Consider the following 21,293-nt stretch of genomic DNA (forward strand, 5'->3'; position numbering starts at 1 on the left):
CCAGGGACCTGGGTTTGATTGCCATCTTGGGTCCGTGTGTGTGCAGTGTCTGAACATTCTCCCCATATCTGCGTGGGTTTCCTCTGGGTGCTCCGGTTTCCTCCCACAGTCTGAAAGACGTGCTGTTTAGGTGCATTGGCTAAATTCTCCCTCAGTGTACCCAAACAGGCGCCAGAGTATGGAGATGAGGCGATTTTCACAGTATCATTGCAGTAAGCCTACTTGTTACACTAATAAACTAACCTACCTAAGACAAAGGATAGACAGTGCCCACCTGACCACTCAGAGACCATGAACATGCCCACTGTGAATTAATCAGCTCTCCATTACTGTCAAGCCAAAATGAGGAACTTTGGTTCACTCATCATCCATCCAACACACCCTCACTGAGTTCACCACATATACCCAGGAGCATGCTTTAAGACAAACAAAAGCAATAAATAGGAAAAAATAATTTTGAAAATAAAATCCAACTTACAGCTGTTACAGGTAAACATGGTGCAGTGGACTGGTCCGTGTGCTGTTTCTGTTACAGAACACAATCGAAGGATTAGCGGGCAGTGAGCCGTGTAGATGCTCAGGGAGAGACGCAATGGTGCCACCCTCAACCACCCCCTGCACTCCCCTTACACTAAGCCTCGAGGCAGAAATTAGACAACAACTTGTATTTATAAAGCAACTCTGATCACTTCACCGGAACATGATCAAACCCAAAAGAGGGCCATCAGGATCAGTGATCCAGAGCCTGTTCAAAGAGAAAGCTTTTAACTGAATGTAACAGCAAGGCAGATATGTCAAGGGAGAAAAAAGCAGAGACAACTGGGCCTGGGGGCTGTCAATAGCGGTGTGAGGGAGTGAGGGATATATCAAACTGAGTTGGAGGAAATCAGAACCCTCAGAGTCTGGAGGAAGTTCCTGATATAGAGAGGAGCAAAGTCATGGAGGGGTCTGAACATGAGGATGAGAATTTTAAAATTGAGGCATTGTTTAACTGGGAGTCAATGTAAGTTAGTGAGCACAGGGATGATGAGTGAACAGGACTTGGTACGAGTTATACTTTGAAATTTATTGTCTTCTAAAGTATCCAAATCTCTTATGTTACAGGATGTCTCTAGTTCCAGTGAGGACAAGTCTGTAAGGAAAGAACCAAAACCTCTGGGCTTAATGAAAATAAAAAGGTGGTGTGCTGCTATCATCGTTGGTCTGGACAGACTATACATTCCTCTGTCTCTAAATCACCCTCAAACCAAAAGGGCGGCATGGTGGCACAGTGGTTAGCACTGCTGCCTCACAGCACCAGAGACCTGGGTTTGATTCTGGCCTTGGGTGACTGTGTGGAGTTTGCACATTCTGTGTCTGCGAGGGTTTCCTCTCATAGTCCAAAGACATGCAGGTTTGGTAGATTGGCCATGGGAAATGTATGGGGGTACGGGGTTAGAGCCTGGATAAGAGACTCAGCGAGACTCGATGGGTCGGGTGGCTTCTTTCCGCATTGTAGGGATTCAGTAATGAACTAGGAGTTGCTGCCCCAGCGCTACAATAGTGGATTCACTTTTCCATGGAATACAGAGAATTATTTCAGTCAGTATCATGTTGCCCTTCACTAATGAGGTGGGAAAGAGTTTCTTTTTTTTTATACTTTTCCAATTCAATCAAATCAAATCCAATTCAGAGTCTCAACAAGTTGAGACATTTCAGATCCAGGCTGACAAGACAGGACGGGAGACCAAAACCACCCTGTCCTGGGCCTGATCTACATGTGTCAAGCTGATTGGAGAAGGGGGAGGATCCTCCTCCAAGACTTGAGCTCATTTGCATCTTAGCCAAAAGGCCGAGATGCCGCTTTTAAAAATTGCTTCATATGAAACACATGAAGCCTCAGTGTAACCTAATGACCTCAACCAAGTGCAGGCGATCCATACTACACTTGATCTTAGCCAAAAGGCCGAGAAGCGATAACAGAACGGGCGGCACGGTAGCACAGTGGTTAGCACTGCTGCTTCACAGCTCCAGGGTCCTGGGTTCGATTCCCGACTCGGGTCACTGTCTGTGTGGAGTTTGCACATTCTCCTTGTGTCTGCGTGGGTTTCCTCCGGGTGCTCCGGTTTCCTCCCACAGTCCAAAGATGTGCGGGTTAGGTTGATTGGCCAGGTTAAAAATTGCCCCTTAGAGTCCTGAGATGCGTAGGTTAGAGGGATTAGCGGGTAAAATATGTGGGGGTAGGGCCTGGGTGGGATTGTGGTCGGTGCAGACTCGATGGGCCGAATGGCCTCCTTCTGCACTGTAGGGATTCTATGATTCTTCTATGATTCTAGAACAAACATGGGAATAGGGTGGGAGGGCATGGACTCGATGGGCCAAATAGACTCCTTTTGCAGTGTAGGGATTCTATGGTCCTTTGCTCAAATGAACCAAGAATTCCAAAATCCTCACAACTGAGCTATTCAGGAACTCTCCATTTCTAACCTTCAACTTCTTAAGTCTGTGTGACCTGCACAATCATTGCACAATATTGCTGGCAGTGCGTAAGGAAGGTTTCACAAAGATTAAAGAGAACACAAAACAAATAGATACACATCTTATAAACAAGTTCACACAGGACCAGTCAAATAGTGATATTACAGCACACATTGTGTAGATATGTATCTTAGAGCATTCATAGTGCTGAGCCAGAGATGAAGAGGTTCGAAAGGGAAGAACATTTAAAATGCAGTTGGAGATTTAGGATTGTGGAAAGAAGGGAGCAGGATAGCAAAGGGATGGAGTTTAGGAAAAGTGGCCAGGCGAGTAAGCTTAGAGAGTAAATGAGTGGACTCCACAGAGGTCAGAGTGCAAGCTGGAGCTTACAATGGAAGAGAAAGACTCTGATTTTATTGATTCACAGGGTGTGTCTCACACTGGGTAGGCCAGCATTTACTGCCCATCCCTAATTGCCCTTTATAAGGTAGTGGTGAGCTGCCTTCTCGAGCCACGCAGTCCATGTGTGGTAGGTACATCCACAGTGCTGTTAGGGAGGGAGTGCAAGGATTTTGACCCAGTGACAGTGAAGGAGAGGCAATATATTTCAAAGTGAGGATGGATTTTGGCTTGGAGGGGAACTTGCAGGTGATGATGTTCTGCTGCCCTTGTTCCTGTATTTGATAAAGGTGGTGGGTTTGGAAGGTGCTGTCGAAGGAGCCTTGGTGTGCTCCTAGAGTACATCTTGCAGATGGTACGCTCTGCAGTCATTGGGCATCAGGGGTGGAGAAAGTGGATGTTTGTAGATGGGCTGCCAATCAAGCGGGTTGCTTTGTCCTGGATGTTGTCAAGTTTGAGTGCTGTTGGAGCTGCACTCATTGAGGCAAGCTGAGAGTGTTCTCTCACACTCCTGACTTGTGCCTTGTAGATGGTGGACAGGCTTCGAGAAGTCAAGAGGTGAGTTACTCACCACAGGACTCCGTCTGACCTGCTCTTGTAGCCGCAGTAGCAGGTTCCGTTTCTGGTCTACGGTAACTCCCAGGATGTTGACAGTGGGGGATTCAGTGATGGTAATGCCAGTGAATGTCATGGGGTGATGGTTAGATTCACTTTCATTGGAGATGTTCATGGTGGTGTGAATGTGACTTGCCACTTGTCAGCTTAAGCCTAGATATTGTCCAGGTCTTTCTGCATTTGAACATGGACTGCTTCAGTATCTGAGGTGAAGAAGGTGGGGCCCTTGTAGACGAAATATTTGGCAACCAAGAGCCAGTGGAATCTGTCCAGTGTGGAGCAATGGGGATGTGGGAATTGGTGATAGAGGGAGAACAGGCAAAGTGTTCCGGATTAACCTTATTGTGGAGAGGAATCGATTTAGGTGGTGGAAAAGACATGGAAAGAAGAGTTTTGATCAGGCAGAAAGGGATGGGGTAGTCATGAGCAATGCTGCAGAGACTGGGGAAAATACAGAAGGAAGGACAGTGCAGAATCAGGAAGAAAGCCGAAGTTACCGAGCTGGCTCAGTCTGAGGTTGTTCACATAGGTGGTATATATGGATTTTAGTAAGGCGTTTGATAAGGTTCACCATGGTAGGCTTCTGCAGAAAATGCAGATGTATGGGATTGGGGGTGATCTAGGAAATTGGATCAGGAATTGGCTAGCGGATAGGAAACAGAGGGTGGTGGTTGATAGTAAATATTCATCATGGAGTGCGGTTACAAGTGGTGTACCTCAGGGATCTGTTTTGGGGCCACTGCTGTTTGTAATATTTATTAATGATCTGGATGAGGGTATAGTTGGGTGGATTAGCAAATTTGCTGATGACACCAAAGTCGGTGGTGTGGTAGACAGTGAGGAAGGGTGTCGTAGTTTGCAGGAAGACTTAGACAGGTTGCAAAGTTGGGCCGAGAGGTGGCGGATGGAGTTTAATGCGGAGAAGTGTGAGGTAATTCACTTTGGTAGGAATAACAGATGTGTTGAGTATAGGGCTAACGGGAGGACTTTGAATAGTGTGGAGGAGCAGAGGGATCTAGGTGTATGTGTGCATAGATCCCTGAAAGTTGGGAATCAAGTAGATAAGGTTGTTAAGAAGGCATATGGTGTCTTGGCGTTTATTGGTAGGGGGATTGAATTTAGGAGTCGTAGCGTTATGTTGCAACTGTACACAACTCTGGTGCGGCCGCACTTGGAGTACTGTGTGCTGTTCTGGTCCCCACATTACAGGAAGGATGTGGAGGCTTTGGAGAGGGTGCAGAGGAGGTTTACCAGGATGTTGCCTGGTATGGAGGGGAGATCCTATGAGGAGAGGCTGAGGGATTTGGGATTGTTTTCGCTGGAAAGGCGGCGGCTAAGAGGGGATCTCATTGAAACATATAAGATGATTAGAGGTTTAGATAGGGTGGATAGAGATAGCCTTTTTCCTCTGATGGAGAAATCCAGCACGAGGGGGCATGGCTTTAAATTGAGGGGGGGTAGTTATAGAACCGATGTCAGGGGTAGGTTCTTTACCCAGAGGGTGGTGAGGGATTGGAATGCCCTGCCAGCATCAGTTGTAAATGCGCCTAGTTTGGGGGCGTTTAAGAGATCCGTAGATAGGTTCATGGACGAAAAGAAATTGGTTTAGGTTGGAGGGTCACAGTTTTTTTTTTATTTTTAACTGGTCGGTGCAACATCGTGGGCCGAAGGGCCTGTTCTGCGCTGTAATGTTCTATGTTCTATGTATCTGGTTGGTGCGTAGGGCCCAGAGGGTGCTGGAAGGTATTAGATTAATGGGCTTCGGGTTTATTGACGTTGGAAATACAGCGTGTCCATGTCAATCCTGGAAAATATCCAAACTATCTCAGAATCAGAGGGAATGAGTCAAAAGAGCCACAACGTACTAGCGTGATGTTTGCTGTGGATGTGCAGAGCTGGCGAGTATCCACTCCTGAAAGGCTGAACTGCATTCTCAAGTATCTCTGGCTCACCATCACAATTTACAAAGAGCATTATGTGGGAGACAGAATAAATCAGATGCTTTCAATATATGGTCAATTGCAACACCTTTAGCTCAAACCACAAGGCTCTCGAGAGACTACATTTGTAAATCTATTGATTGGACTTCTCGAAAAGATCCCAACTGATGGCCAGGTGCCAACAATCAGCCAGTGTAATGTTCAGTGAAATCATTGCAATTGCTTTTTGCATCATGTTTCAGCACACCCCGTGGCACATTGCAATACGTGGCCAATTTCATTTACAACTTTTCCAGAAAACCACTCCTCTAAAAATAAATGGACCAGGGGAAACATAGACATCTAGTGTGGGGGCTGCAGTACTGGCAACAATTTCCCTCCACAAATCTTTTTGAAAGAAAAAAAGACTTTGATTTATACAACACATGTCACAACCTCAGAATGTCCCATAGTGCTGTACAACTCAACTCAAAACAGCTCACACGAACATACGATATCGGAGCAGTGGGCCTACAAAACAGCGCCAACATTCAATCAGATCATGCCAGATCTGCCTGTGTTTTGAATTCCACATTCCCATCTACTCCCAATAATGTTCAATTCCCTTATCTAACAAAAATCAACCCTTCCAACCCTTCTGAGGAAGAAAGTTCCAGAATCCACAATGTCAGGGGCAACCAGGAATGGGTAATAAATGCTGGCCTTGCCAGCGACTGTCACATCCCACGGAAGGATAAGGCCATTTCATTCAACAGCACCAGAATTGTGATCAACCACAACCTATAACCTCGTAGCCTGGCATATCCCCCACTCTACTATTACCACCAAGCCTGGTTCAATGAAGAGTGCAGAAGGGAATGTCAGGAGCAATACTACGCATACCAAAAAAATGAGGTGTCACCGTGGCAAAGCTATAAAACAGGTCTGCTTGCATGCCAAAAGGCTGAAGCAGCAAGTAATAGACAGAGCTAAACTATTGCCCAACAAACAGATCAGATCAAAGCTCTGCAGTCCTGTCACATTCAGCATTAAATGGTGGTGGACAATTAAATAACTGGGACTGCACAAACATCCACATTCTCAACGATGGAGGGGCAGAGCACATCAGTGCAAAAGATAAGGCTGAAACATTTGTAACAATCTTCAGTCAAAAATGCCAAGTGGATGATCCATCTTGGCCTCCTCCGGAGGTCCCCAGCATCACAGATGCCAGTCTTCAGCCAGTTCAATTCACTCCAAGTGATATTACCAAATGGCTAAAAGATCAGGATACTGCAAAGACTTTAGGCCCTGAAAACATTCTGACAATAGTCCTGAAGACTTGTGCTCCAGAACTCGCTGCACCCTGAGCCAAGCTGTTCCAGTACAGCTACACCACTGGCATCTACCCAGCAATGTGGAAAATTGCTCAGGTACATCCTGTCCACAAAAAGCAGGACATTGATTGCACCATTAGTCTATTCCTGATCATCAGCAAACTGAAGGCCAATCACCTCAGACACAGACATCATTGCAGGCGTTCCTTAGGGAGGTGTCCGAGGCTCAATCATCTTCAGCTGCTTCATCAATGATCTTCCCTCCAGCATTAGGTCACAAGTGGGAAAGTTCGCAAATAATTGTACAATGTTCAGCACCATTCAGCTCCTCAGATACTGAAGCAATGTATCCACACGCTGCAAGTCTTGGACAACATTCAGGCTTGAACTGACAAGAGGCAAGTAATATTCATGACACACAAGTACCAGGAAATGAATATCTTCAACAAGAGAGAATCTAACCATCTCCCCATGATGTTTAACATTACCATTGCTGAATCCCCTACTATCACGACCCCGAGGGGTTACCATTGATCAGAAACTGGACTAGCCACATAAATACTGTGCCACAAGAGCTGGTCAGAGGCTGGGAATCCTGCGGGGAGTAAATCATCTCCTGGCTCCCCAAAGCCTGTCCAGCATCGACAAGGCACAAGTCAGGAGTGTGATGGAATACTCACTCTCCGCTTGTCTGGAAGAGTACAGCGCCAACAGCACTCAAGAAGGTTGACACCATCCAAGACAAAGCAACCCGCTTGATTGGCACCCTATCCCCCACCTTAACCATTCATCTCTCCAACACCCTCACATAGTGGCAACCATGTGTACTATCTGGACCTCGGCAACTTGCCAAGCTTCCTTCGGCAGCACCTTCCAAACCTATGGCCACTACCACCTAGAAGGACAAGGGCATCAGACACTTTGGAACACCACCATCTGAAAGTTCCCCTCCAAGTCACTCACCACCCTAACTTGGAAATCTATCACTGTTTCAGCTGAATTTCACAGCAGGGGAAGTTTGCAGTAACTTCATTACTGTTAATGTAAGCCTTACTTGTGACTAATAAATAAAACTTTTTAACTTTTGACTTTTGTTTCTCCACTGTCACTGGGTCAAAATCCTGGAACTCCCTTCCCACAGCAGTGTGGATGTACCCACACCACATGGAGTGCATTGACTCAAAAACACAGCTCACAACCATAATCTCGAGGGCAACCAGGAATGGGTAAGAAATGCTTGGCTTGCCAGCGACATTCACATCCCCTGAAAGGATAAAAAGATCCCATTCAAAACCCAGCAATTGCTCTGTTACGCGAGGTCCAGTCTCAGTTTTAACAGGATCACAAGCACTGCCTTCAGTGGTCCTGAAGCAGCAAGTTTCGGATCCATTTCCTGGCACCAGACCCCAAAGGAATTTCAGGTCTAATCATGACTGACAGACAGAATATTGACCTCACTCCCACATTTCAGACTGGCTTCTGACTAAACCATGTTAGAAACATAGGAACTGCTGGACAAGGAACAGGCCCATAGTCCATCTGGCTCACCATTTATCAATCTGGTAATCACATTATATAACAATAAAGGAGATGTTGGCAAATGCTCGCAATCAATTTCGATTGATTAGTCTACAGCAGATCCAGAAATAAGGAGAAAATCCTTCCAGTGGGGAGAACTTTGAGAATCATAGGTTGAAAGTGAACTGATCCCTCCAAACCATTACGCTGACCACAATGTTTGTAATTACTCATTCTCTGTATCTCACACTGTTATCTGAAAGAAATCCACTGGATTTGGTATTTGAATGAATTGCTGACTGTTTGCACAGATTAACACCTCACTCGCTGAAATAGTATTTCCTTGGATTAGTTTTGAATTTTTCTCATTCAAACTTAGGTCCTGTCCTTCCGTCCTATTTTGGAACATAGGAGGAGTAGGCCATTTGGCCCATCGAGCCTATTCCACCATTCAAACAGATCATGACTGATCATCTATCTCCACGCCATTTCCACATTCTCCCCAAATCCCTTCATGTCATTAGTGTCTAGAAATCTATTGATTTCTTTCTTGAACATGCTCAATGATGGAGCTTCCATAGCTCTCTGGGGTAGAGAATTCCAAAGATTCATCACTCAGTGAAGAAATTCCTCCTCCTCTCAGTCCTCAGTGACCTACCCCTTATTCTAAGACTGTGCGAGACTCACAAGCCAGGGGAACATTCTACCTCAGCAACATCATAGGGTGTTGAGCAATTATTTATGAGAGTAATGGATCCTTCTGGGTTGTGAGTGAGATTGTGTTGTCTTATGTTTCTTTCTAATAAGAGCAATGACTGACACTCTCAGTGTTTGCCACTGGCTGAAAGATTGGGGTGGGGAGGGTTGCTTCATTGTCAACAGCAGGGTGAGGAGACACGCGATTACTGCACTGGGAGCAGAATGATATTAACTGGGACCACAGTTTGGGTTCTTGGAACAAGCACAGTGCTGGTGTGTGCAGTGAATCCATTGTACAGTAATCCGGGAGGAAGCTTTCCATAAAAGTGATCACCAAGAATTATATACACTGCATTGTATTAACATACAGTCTTGAATCCAATTATAGAAAGGGTTTCAAATTTCCTCAAAGAGCTCCACATTTTACTGAGGCAACACATCTCGTAATCAGCCATATGGCCTTTAGGAACTTCCTTGTCTCATATCTTTAATTATCACTGATAGTCCAGTGCAGTATTGAGGGAATGTTGTGAGACAAATCAAAACCCTGTCCGGCCCTATCATATAAGAACACAAGAAGCAGAAGCAGGAGTGGCCACCAGGCCCTTCAAGCCTGCCCCGCCATTCAATCCGATCATGGTTGCGCTGGCCTCAGCTCCTTTTGTGTGCCATTTCCCCAATCTATCAAATATTTATCCACCTCCACTTTAAATACTTCCAATGATCCAGCCTCCACTACCCTTCGGGGCAGAGAATGCCAGAGATTCACCACCTTCTGCGAAACGAACTTTCTACACACCTCAGTTTAAAATGACCGGCCATTTATCTTGTAGCTATGTCCTGGGACAACGCCTCAACCAAAATCACAAAAAAAATCTGTTAATGATCACATCACTCTGTTTGGGAGTTTGCTGTACACAAGTTGTCGAAGGGTTCTGTTGGGAAAAGGAGACATTGAGGGAGGACTGACCAAGTTCACCAAGCTCATGGTTAACTAGCCTGTCAACTCACTGCCTAGACTAGCATTGTTTCAGTGACTGAGGGGGTCAATTCGTGGGATAGACTCCTCAGGAAGATGGTGAAATTAATAAGCGTTGATTCATTCAAATACAGATTAGATTCAACAATTTGAGATACAGTATATGAATAACTAGAAACATTATGTGGTTCAGCCTTCAACATGTCATCGATGAAGACGAACATCTCGCCAAGGCCATCCCTACACTACTTGTCTTCAAACAACTACACAACCTCAACCTCAAACCTCCGCAGCAAACTATCCAGCCTTCAGGGGAATAGTGACCACGACACCACACAACCCTGCCACAGCAACCTCTGCAAGACGTGCCGGATCATCGACACGGATGCCATCATCTCACGTGAGAACACCATCTGCCAGGTACACGATATATACTCTTACGACTCGGCCAACGTTGTCTACCTGATACGCTGCAGGAAAGGATGTCCCGAGGCAAGGGACACTGGGGAGACCATGCAGACGCTATGTCAACAGATGAATGGATACCCCTCGACACTCACCAGGCAGGAGTGTTCCCTTCCTGTTGGGGAACACTTCAGCGGTCACGGGCATTCAGCCTCTGATCTTTGGGTAAGCATTCTCCAAGGCGGCCTTCACGACACACGACAACGCAGAGTCGCTGAGCAGAGACTGATAGCCAAGTTCTGCACACATGAGGACGGCCTAAACCGGGATCTTGGGTTCATGTCACACTATCTGTAACCCCCACGACTTGCCTGGGCTTGCAAAATCTCACTAACTGTCCTGGCTTGAGACAATTCACATTTCTTTAACCTGTGCTTAGCCCTCTCTCCACTCGCATTGTCTGTACCTGTAAAGACTTGATTATCTGTAAAGACTCGCATTCCAACCATTATCTTGTAAATTGAGTCTGTGTCTATGGATGCCCCGTTTGTGAACCAACTCCTGCACTCACCTGACGAAGGGGCAACGCTCCTCGTGCTACCAAATAATCCTGTTGGACTTTAACCTGGTGTTGTGAGACTTCTTACTGTGTTTACCCCAGTCCAACGCCGGCATCTCCACATCATGGTTCAGGTGAGATGTTAAACCAAGGCCCCATCTACCCTCTCAGGTGGATGTAAAAGATTCAATTGCACTCTCTCCTGACTAATATTTACCCTTCATTCAACGTCACTAAAACAGGCTATCAGGCCGTCATCATCACACTCTGGCAGTTCACTATGTGGAAATTGGCTGCTGAATTCTGAAACACCGGAGTATACTTGAGAATGCGAACGGTTCTATACAAGTGCAACTTCATTCCCACTTCCAATATAACGTACACACCCTCATACACACGTATGCTTCGTTTTAAAGGTGAATAACCTCAAAAAGGTCATACTGAGAACATACTGAGGCACTTGAGACCTGAGCAGCACATACCCTCATTCTTTCTACCCAGTCACTGCCTAGATCTGTCAACACTTACGTTATTAATGATCATTTACTCTCCACAGTGAAGGTACTGCTCTTGAATTTTGGTTTGGACACATGAAGAATAATCCTCAGCTTGGCCTTACTCCATTCCCCTGACAGCCTCTATTATCAAATACACCCGAGCTTTCTCTCTGTCCCTTGCCCAGCTTTTCATTCTATTTCCTCCTCTCAATTCACCTTGGGATGCATTTCCACAGGCCCTCCACTATCTCACTCAAGTTGATATCCTTCATGTACGAATCTAAGGTGTGACCACTGATGGGCTATTTAACGAAGGATGGCATCACAGTGAGTCCGCTTGGGCCTCCTTCGATGTCCATACTTCATTTAACCAGCTGATTCTCAGACAGTAATGAGAAACCAAGGTGCCTGCTGGCTTTCCCTTCTCTCCAGCCAGAGCCACAGCCAAAACGCAGCTCAGGGAATGCAACCAGGGCTGCAGCTGGACAAAGTACTGACCTACTGGAACATATGGAAAGTTCTAGCGTGAGTCTGCATTGGTTTGTCGTCATCATGCACCAGGCTGTCAATTTAGATTAAGAGTGTATGAGGTCAGGTTACACCACCAAGGGTAGTGAGTCTGTGGAATTTCCTTCCCCAGACAGTGGTGGGGGCAGGATCAAGTTGAGTTAGGTAGATTCTTGATTGCCAAGGGAGTCAAAGGGGTCGGAAGGAAAATGGAGTTGAGGCCTCAATTAGCTCAACTATGATCAACAGGCGGCACGGTAGCACAGTGGTTAGCACTGCTGCTTCACAGCTCCAGGGACCTGGGTTCGATTCCCGGCTTGGGTCACTGTCTGTGTGGAGTCTGCACATTCTCCTCGTGTCTGCGTGGGTTTCCTCCGGGTGCTCCGGTTTCCTCCCACAGTCCAAAAGATGTGCGGTTTAGGTTGACTGGCCATGCTAAAATTGCCCCTTAGTGTCCTGAGATGCGTAGGTTAGAGGGATTAGCGGATAAATGTGTAGGGATATGGGGAGTAGGGCCTGGGTGGGATTGTGGTCGGTGCAGACTCGATGGGCTGAATGGCCTCTTTCTGCACTGTAGGGTTTCTATGATTTCTATGATCTTAAGTGGAGGAGCAGGTTTGAGAGGCCGAATGGCCTATTCCTGCTCCTAATTCAAATGTATGTCAGGGGAAAGCACTAACATTCTGAACCTGCTGCATATTCAGCATTTACCGTTACTCTCACAGGATGGTCAGTGAATATGCTAATCAGAATAATATTCCACATCACCTTCCAAACCCACCATCTCAACGGACAAGGGCAGCGGACACACAGGGACACCACCTGCAAGTTCCCCTCTGAGCCACTCACCACCCTGACTTGGAAATATATTGCTGTTCCTTCACTGTCACTGGGTCTAAATCCTGGAACTCTCTCCCCAACAGCACTGTGGGTGTATCATGCCGATACATGGACTCCACCTTCTCAAGGACAATTAGGAATGGGGCAACAAATGCTGGCCCAAAGCCAGCAATGCTTCCGTTCTGAGGATGGAGAATATCCCACAGGAAAGCACTGCTAAGCCTCAAAACCACTGCCTCTTTGTTTGAAAAACAGTGAATAAAATGATTCCACACACAACCTATTCAGAAGGGAAACAGAAAAGGGAAGTGAGAGACAGAGCATTGTGCTGCTTGTTAAAGAGAGGTTAAAGGGCACAGCTGCAGGAATTCAGGAAATGGTTACTATTCCAGTTTGTACAAATTACAAAGCTTCACAGAACTCAGGTTGCAGAATCAAATCTACTGCTTTTATCAGTCAAGTCTCAGTGAAGCTAACACGCTGTCTCCATTGCTCACTCATGGGAATCATGGCTTTAAACTGAGCCTGGGTGCTGGCAGGCTGACCTCCTACACTTGCGCAATCTCACTGACTGAGTTCCTGAAATCCTTCTCAGCAGCGATGACATATCACTGCTCACTTCCAAGAAACAGACAAAAAAAACCCCCCCACTATTGCAACGTTTCGTCCTGTTGCTATCTGGTGCAGTTTTTTTTAGATGGCTGCGTGCAGGCTGTACAAAATGGCCCAACAACTAACTTCATACAAGCCTTAGAATATTGTTTATTACAGATAACCCTGGGCTTCTGACATCCACAAACACTGTTGCGTCAATCCTGACCTCATCAAACCATGTGACCTGAATGGCTACATGGTTAAGGGTGTGTATTCCTGACAAGATTGTTCCAGTAACACTGGGCATGGATTCTCCTGGAATTCACTGATTCCTGAAACTGTCCACATCCAGAAAGGCCAACATCAAACTCGGATGTGATGCATGTCACAGTCCAATAGCCCACCTGATACTCTCATTCCAGTGATACAAATGAAGTATTTGAGAAAGGCACCTCATGTCAGGGAAAGGGAAGATATAATTGGGGATTACAAAAAAAAACAAGGAAATAAAATAAAATTACTTCACTCGCCAAATATTACAGATCCATCCAGGGTCCATTCACAGAGGTATGTAACAAATCTACATTACTGAGTCTAACTGGACAAGCAGCCTGAGGTACAGGTTGTGATCAGAGCAGGGCATTCCTGATTATACAGCTCACAAACCCACTTCCTTGAGAAAGCAAACACAAAAAAAGACTAAAAATGTTCCAGCATTCTAACACCAGCAAACTTCCACAACAGTAGAACAGCGGAAAAGGTGAATGCTGACTGCTGCAAGACTCAAAAGCTGATCAAACTCACAATTATCTGAAGTACACACACTGGGATAAGCCGCACAGACTGGGTTACACTGACAGCTCATTTATTGAAGGCAGATTCCAGAACTGGTCCCATCAGGGAAAAGATATTTAACAGGGCCTGGGAAGCACTCATCATCTGCTCATTGTGCAGACTGACACCGGGAGTACCCTGTCCCCCTGTCCCTATCCAGACTGACACCGGGAGTACCCAGTCCCCCTGTCCCTATCCAGACTGACACCGGGAGTACCCAGTCCCCCTGTCCCTATTCAGACTGACACCGGGAGTACCCTGTCCCCCTGTCTCTGTCCAGACTGACACCGGGAGTACCCAGTCCCCCTGTCCCTATCCAGACTGACACCGGGAGTACCAGTCCCCCTGTCCCTATCCAGACTGACACCGGGAGTACCCAGTCCCCCTGTCCAGACTGACACCGGGAGTACCCAGTCCCCCTGTCCAGACTGACACCGGGAGTACCCAGACCCCCTGTCCAGACTGACACCGGGAGTACCCAGTCCCTCTGTCCCTATCCAGACTGACACCGGGAGTACCCAGTCCCCCTGTCCCTATCCAGACTGACACCGGGAGTACCCAGTCCCCCTGTCCCTATCCAGACTGACACCGGGAGTACCCAGTCCCCCTGTCCCTATCCAGACTGACACCGGGAGTACCCAGTCCCCCTGTCCAGACTGACACCGGGAGTACCCAGTCCCCCTGTCCCTATCCAGACTGACACCGGGAGTACCCAGTCCCCCTGTCCAGACTGACACCGGGAGTACCCAGTCCCCCGGCTCTCTCCCCGCTGTGGTGCCGGACATTCGGCAAAGGAAGGCAGCACTGCCCCCGGTACCTCTGCTGCCGCAGTCCGCACACTCCCTGCTGTCCTGCAGCATCTCCCGCAGCAGCTCATGGTGCCGCTCGTTCTGCCGCTGCTGCCGCTCCCGCTCCGCCCGGGTCGCCATCTGCCGCTGTGAGAGAGAGAGAGAGCGCGGCACCGGAAACCGGAGACTGCTTCCGGCGGCACACGGAGCACTTCCGGAACATGCCGCTTCCGGGGTGGAGTCAGGTGCATTGACCCTCCCCCTCCCTCTCCCCCCTCCCCTCCCCCACCCCTCCCCTCCCCCTCCCTCCCCACCCCTCCCCTCCATCCCCTCCCTCCGCCCCACCCCTCCCCCTCCCCTATCCCCTCCCCCTCCGCCCCATCCCCTCCCCCTCCCCTCCGCCCCATCCCCTCCCCCACCCCTCCCCTCCCCCTCCATCCCCTCCCTCCGCCCCATCCCCTCCCCCTCCCCTCCGCTCCATCCCCTCCCCCTCCCCTCCACCCCATCCCCTCCCCTATCCCCTACCCCTATCCCCTCCAAATCCCCCTATTCCACCCACCCTCTTTCCCCCCATCCTCGTCCCCGGGGGGGGGCTTCTATGGCCCCCGGTCCCACTGGCAAGGCCACCATGCCAGTTCCCCATTGGGAAGGACCATACCTGACCCTCACCGACGAGGCCACTAAGGTAAGTGAGCAGGGACGACTGCATCCCGGGCTCACGAATAATATGAAAATTCAGATTTAGATATTAAAATCAGCCTCATGCCCTTCCTGAGTGGATGGCCGATAACACCGCTGGATCAGGGTCGGCAATATCGCAAGGGGCCCAAACCCGGTTTTTCCGCCTTTCGCGCAAAGATCAAAGAAGAACAAAGAAAAGTACCGGACAGGAACAGGCCCTTCGGCTCTCCAAGCCTGCGCCGATCATGATGGCTCCCTAAACTAAAACCATATGCACTTACGGAGTTCGTCTCCTTCCATTCCCATTGTATTCATGTATTCGTCTAGTTGCCCTTTAAACGCTGCAATCGTACGTACCTGTTCCCACCACCTCCCCCGGTAGCACTTTCCAGACATTCACCACCCTCTGTGTAAAAAGCTTGCCTCACGCACCCTCTAAACTTTTCCCCACGCACTTTAAACCTATGTCCCCAAGTACTTGCCCTTTCTACCCTAGGAAAGAGCATCTGACTATCCATTCTGTCCATGCCACTCATAATCTTGTCGACTTCTATCAGATCACCCCTCAACATCCGTTGTTCCAGTGAGAACAAACAGAGTTTATCCAACTCTCCTCATAGCTCATACCCTCTAGACCAGGGAACATCCTGGTAAACCTCTTCTGTGCCCTTTCCAAAGCATCCACATCCTTCAGGCGACCAGAATTGTACACAATATTCTAAATGAGGCCTAACCAAGGTTCTGTACAGCTGCAACATGACCAGCCAATTTTTATACTCAATGCCCCGACCGATGAGGGCAAGCATGCCGTATGCTTTCTTGACTACCTTATCCACCTGCGTTGTCACTTTCAGTGACCGGTGGACATGAACGGCTAGATCTCTCTGCCTGTCAATACTCCTAAGGGTTCTGCCATTTACTGTATAATTCCTACATGCATTGGACCTTCCAAAATGCTTAATCTCACACTTGTCTGGATTAAACTCCATCTGTTCACAAACAGGGCATATAAAGACACAAACTCAATTGAGTTTGTGTCTTTATATGCCCTGTTTGTGAACAGAATTCCCACTCACCTGAAGAAGGAGCTTAAGGCTCCGAAAGCTTGTGGCTTTTGCTACCAAATAAACCTGTTGGACTTTAACCTGGTGTTGTTAAACTTCTTACTGTATTCTATGGCCAAGCCAGTTCTGTATCCCTCTTGCCAGCTCTCCTTTGATCCCGTGTGACTTCACCTTTCATACCAGTCTACCATGAGGTATCTTGTCAAAGGCTTTACTGAAGTCCATGTATACAACATCCACTGCCTTTCCCTCATCTATCATCTTTGTCATTTCCTTGAAAAGCTCAATCAAGTTAATGAGGCACGACCTCCCCTTCACCAGCAGGCCAAGCCAGTCAGATTGCCCCCAATGTTTAACCCCCTCCAATCGGATTCAACCCCACTCTTATCAAAACCACAGGTTATATTTTAATTGGTGGTGTTTGATAGTTACCCCATATGGTGATTAGGGGAGTGGCATTTAACTGGCATGGTATGAACCCCACCACCTTCTTATTTCCACCCTGACTAAGCCTGTGGTGGGATGTCCCCTGGACACCCTTCCTGCCTCACCGCCAATTTTGACTCTTAATTGGCCAGATAAAGGCCTCATCCCGCCACTGCTGTGTTTAACCCAGTAATGGGCCCTACTCGGAGTCAGAGAAACAGACGTGTGTGGGGTGCTTCTGGGCTCCCAGGGAGGCTCCCCTGTCTGAAGGTACTCGGTGCCTGATCGAGTAATCCAGCATTGGGAGGGCGTGGGCCTGAGAACCACCAGCCCCCCCCGACCCACTCATATTGCTCAGAAACATAGAATCCCCACAGTGCAGAAGAGGCCTTTCAGTCTATCAAGTCTGCACCAACAGAGTACCTTACCCAGGCCCTATCCCCGTGGCCCCACCTATTTACCCTGTTAATCCACCTAACGTGCACATCTTTGGACTGTGGGAGGAAACTGGAGTACCCAGAGGAAACCCCCACTGACACAGGGAAAACCCACACAGACACAGAGGAGGAAATTCAGCTGGAAATAGCTTAATGCTGACCTCCTTCCACCCCATCTCCTGTGACTCCCACCCCATAGTGTTTCGTCCAATATCACTCACCTCTGACCAAAGAAACAGTGACAATCTCAGACCTGAGGTGTGAGTGGCAGCCACTGCTTCCATGGTAGGGCTGCTGGTTAATAGAGCTTCAGGCCTGTGCTTGGCTGGCCACTTCAACTTCTGTCAAGTTAAGTGCTGGAGTGGCATTGTGAGAAACGAAGCTCACTCTTTAATCATTTTACACGAGTCAAATTCTGAAGAAGCGTCTTTTAATCGATCTTGCAAGAAAGGGTGTCGCTGAGCAGGCACACTTTAACATAATTACAGCATGTATTTTATACAGTTTCTCCAGAGCCCCCGGTACCTCCCCACCCCTGCTCTTGATTATGTCATGTGATTATGTTTCCTTTGTCAATGTTATGTGATTATGTTTCTTTTGTCAACGTTATGTGACTATGTCTCCTATTTCTTGCCTATGTGGTAGTTTCTTAACTGCTGCTATGTTCAGATAAGCCACTTTCTTTGTTCCTTCTTGTTTCGGTCCCATGTTGTGTATCTTCGGTGGTTTCTGTGTTAAGACTGATGTTTGCACACTATAACCTGCTTTAAAGCCTGCTTATGGTTCTACAATTCAGCTTCATGTAGAAGCAACATTATGCCATATCTCACAATTCCCCCTTTTCTTCTTTTCACCATTGTTGTCTTCTACATTCTACCAGAAGGTTTATTGTGTGTCCTCGAATCCTTTAAGCATTATTTCAGCTTCCTTGTCAACATCCGTCTCTCCATCCATATTATCCATCTCTCCCTCATCTAGTAAATACACATCCTCGCTGTTTCCTTTTTTCTTTTCCATTGATATCTGTCTTGTCAAGGCCATTTCAATTAATCGTTGGGTCAATCCTCTTACACATGGAATGATACAACACCCAATTGCCACCAATATGCCGAACACTGTTATTAGGGAGGTGAAAATTGATATAATCATTCCCTTCCATTTTCCAAACCAGGAGGCCAGCCATCCTGTTAGGGATGTACCTACTCCAGCATTTTCCGCCAGTTCTTCCGCTAAGGTCCTTAATCCTTGCAGGGCCCGAGTGATGAACCCGTCAGGTGCCGTATTGTTTGGGATGAAGGTACAACACCTTCCTCCCAACATCACACACACACCTTTTTCTGCCAAAATCATGTCGAGTGCTAGTCTGTTTTCCCAAGACATTCTACTGGTGGCATCCAATTGCTCGGCTATTCCTCTCACTGCATCCCTGGTATAGTTTACAAATCTCTGTTGGTTGTAGTAGATATAATTTATCCAGTCCACATTCTTGTTAATGGTAGCCCACCAAAAGAGGGTCGATTCAAAACCGGCCCCGATCTGATTGCGGGCCTTAAATTCATCTGGCACCCCCCTCGGTATTCCTATAGAGTCTAAGTATATCCAGTCATCAAAGGAGGTCTCTATGACTGATCGTTTGCTTCTTCCTCTTTTCACCACCCTCTCTCAAATGCCAGGGTAAATAGGATAGCCAATTGAACAATTGCGCAAGTCCCCTTCCATTTTGGGGGCAGGATCGCCCTTAGGGTTTTCCCTCCACAATACCACCACAAATCCACTCTGGGAACACTCAGTGAAGAGTAGTTTCCCTCCCCATTCGTCTCGATTACATTCTCAACCTCGGTACATGTTTCCAATTTTCCCAGGCTCTTGGCTAGGCCCTTACCCTGTCGGTGTACACACGAGGTGTGGTTCCCAACAGTGGCGGTGAATGCAGGAGGTATCTTCAAATCCTTTGCCTTGAGGGGAGGGAACACCAGGGACAATGACGTGCAGCTGTCATTGTTCCAAGCCGTCTTATCCTGATATAGGGCAATCATGCACTCCATGTCCCGTCGGTCTCGTTCTCACCCGAGCGGAAAGGGCACCACTTGGGTTATCGGTCTGCCGGAGGCACAAGCATAGCAATTGCTTTTGTTCAAACTTTTTACAGTGTACTTTACCCATTCTACCCAGGCATTTGTATCTCCATATCCTGTTTCTACTTCAAAAGTTTGTCTTAAATCTTCTATTTTTCTATTACCCTAACCACCTTCGGGTCATTAGGAGGTGTGAATGGTTGTATCTGTGGCGTTTGAGTATTCTGATCTGTCTCCTCTGGTACCCTCTTATTTTGTTCCACTCTAACCTGGAAGCAACAGCCTAAGGGATCCTTGCCATTCACACTTATTCCCATTCTGAAGATCCTACCGTCCATTTTTAATTCATATGTTTTCCCGTTTACTTCCTGCCACCATTTAGTTTGTTTTACTGTTATATATACTGGGTTACAATTTTTATCCTGACAATTTGGTCTGAAAGGGCCTTGAAAAATGGAAATTTGGTCTTTTATACGCTGACGTGTGCTAGCTGTCCATCCCCTTGCTTCAGTGGTCCACAATACATCATTCCAGTAGGGACAGTATCTATCCTCACACATATATTTATTTAACCCACTATATTGTCGCTGTGTTTCCAGATCCCCACAGTCCACTAGGTTACAAACATCTAACTCAATCACTTGTGGGCGCACACTTTCGAGAATAGTCACTACAAACTTTGTGGGTCCCCCATAGTCGGGTTCCTTTCCTCGCCACGCTGGAGTGTGCATCCCTAGGGAAAAGGGAATGGAAATGGCCAACAATATTGTGCAAAACATGGGGTGACACATATCAGTTTTTACCCTCCCCCTGTGTGGGTAGGAGACGAATCCTTTCAGTGGTTACCACTACCCGCGCTCCCGCGCCAGCGTCGCAACTGTACAGTCAAACACTTATAGTTCAGAGTCTTTTTAGTTTCAACTTCAAGGGTTCCTTTGTTGGCTCGGCTGTCCAGGTCCCCCTTCTGGCCGATGTTTCCACAGGTCCCTTGATTCTTGTGTAATGAGTCCAGCCCTTTTCCGCCGTTCTTATAGCGGTCTCTGTAGTCAGAAGGGCCTGGTATGGTCCGTCCCAATCCGGTTGCAATTTGGCCTCTTTCCACCATTTTACCAATACCCAGTCTCCAGGTTTGATCTGATGAGCTGGGAACTCGAGCGGCGGAGTTTGTGCTAACAGCCCTTGTTTCCTGAAGAACGACAAGGAGGAGGACAGCACCAGAATATATTTCTTTACATACAAATCCTTAAGTTCTACCATAGGTAGTTCTCCCACCGTTCCCCAGGTTCGGTAATCCAAATAACATTTCATACGGGGACAATCCTAGATCTTTCCTGGGACTCGTTCGGATGCGCAATAAAGCGATCGGGAGACATTTAGTCCAGGGTAGTCTGGTTTCTAATACCAGTTTGGAGATGTGTTTCTTCAATGTTTGATTCATTCTTTCTACCTTTCCTGAGGAGGGAGGGTGCCACGGGGTATGGAAGTCCCACTGGATTTCCAACACCCTAATTATTTCCTGTAATACCTTGGAGGTAAAGTGCGACCCCTGATCAGAATCTATGTGTTCCACAATCCCGTATCTGGGGATTATGTTTTCAAGAATTATTTTGGACACCTGGCTCGAGGTCGCAGCGACCGTGGGGTAGGCTTCCACCCACCCCGT

At 47.4% G+C, this 21,293-nt stretch overlaps 1 protein-coding gene and 1 pseudogene across 2 annotated transcripts in view; both read right to left on the reverse strand.

Moving 5' to 3' along the window:
• LOC144509212 (stromal membrane-associated protein 2-like) overlaps positions 1-15,123 on the reverse strand; it is a 72,532-nt gene extending 57,409 nt beyond the window's left edge. For both annotated transcript variants that reach the window (XM_078237708.1, XM_078237707.1), the window contains exon 1: positions 14,977-15,123. In XM_078237708.1, coding sequence (XP_078093834.1) covers positions 14,977-15,088 — 112 coding nt within the window. In that variant the 5' untranslated portion in view covers positions 15,089-15,123. The remainder of the gene's footprint in view (positions 1-14,976) is intronic.
• On the reverse strand, positions 1,778-1,957 carry LOC144509621 (U2 spliceosomal RNA; annotated as a pseudogene).
• Positions 15,124-21,293: the final 6,170 nt, after the last annotated feature.

This window comes from Mustelus asterias, chromosome 21 (genome assembly GCF_964213995.1).
Source record: "Mustelus asterias chromosome 21, sMusAst1.hap1.1, whole genome shotgun sequence".
Lineage (NCBI taxonomy): Eukaryota > Metazoa > Chordata > Chondrichthyes > Carcharhiniformes > Triakidae > Mustelus > Mustelus asterias.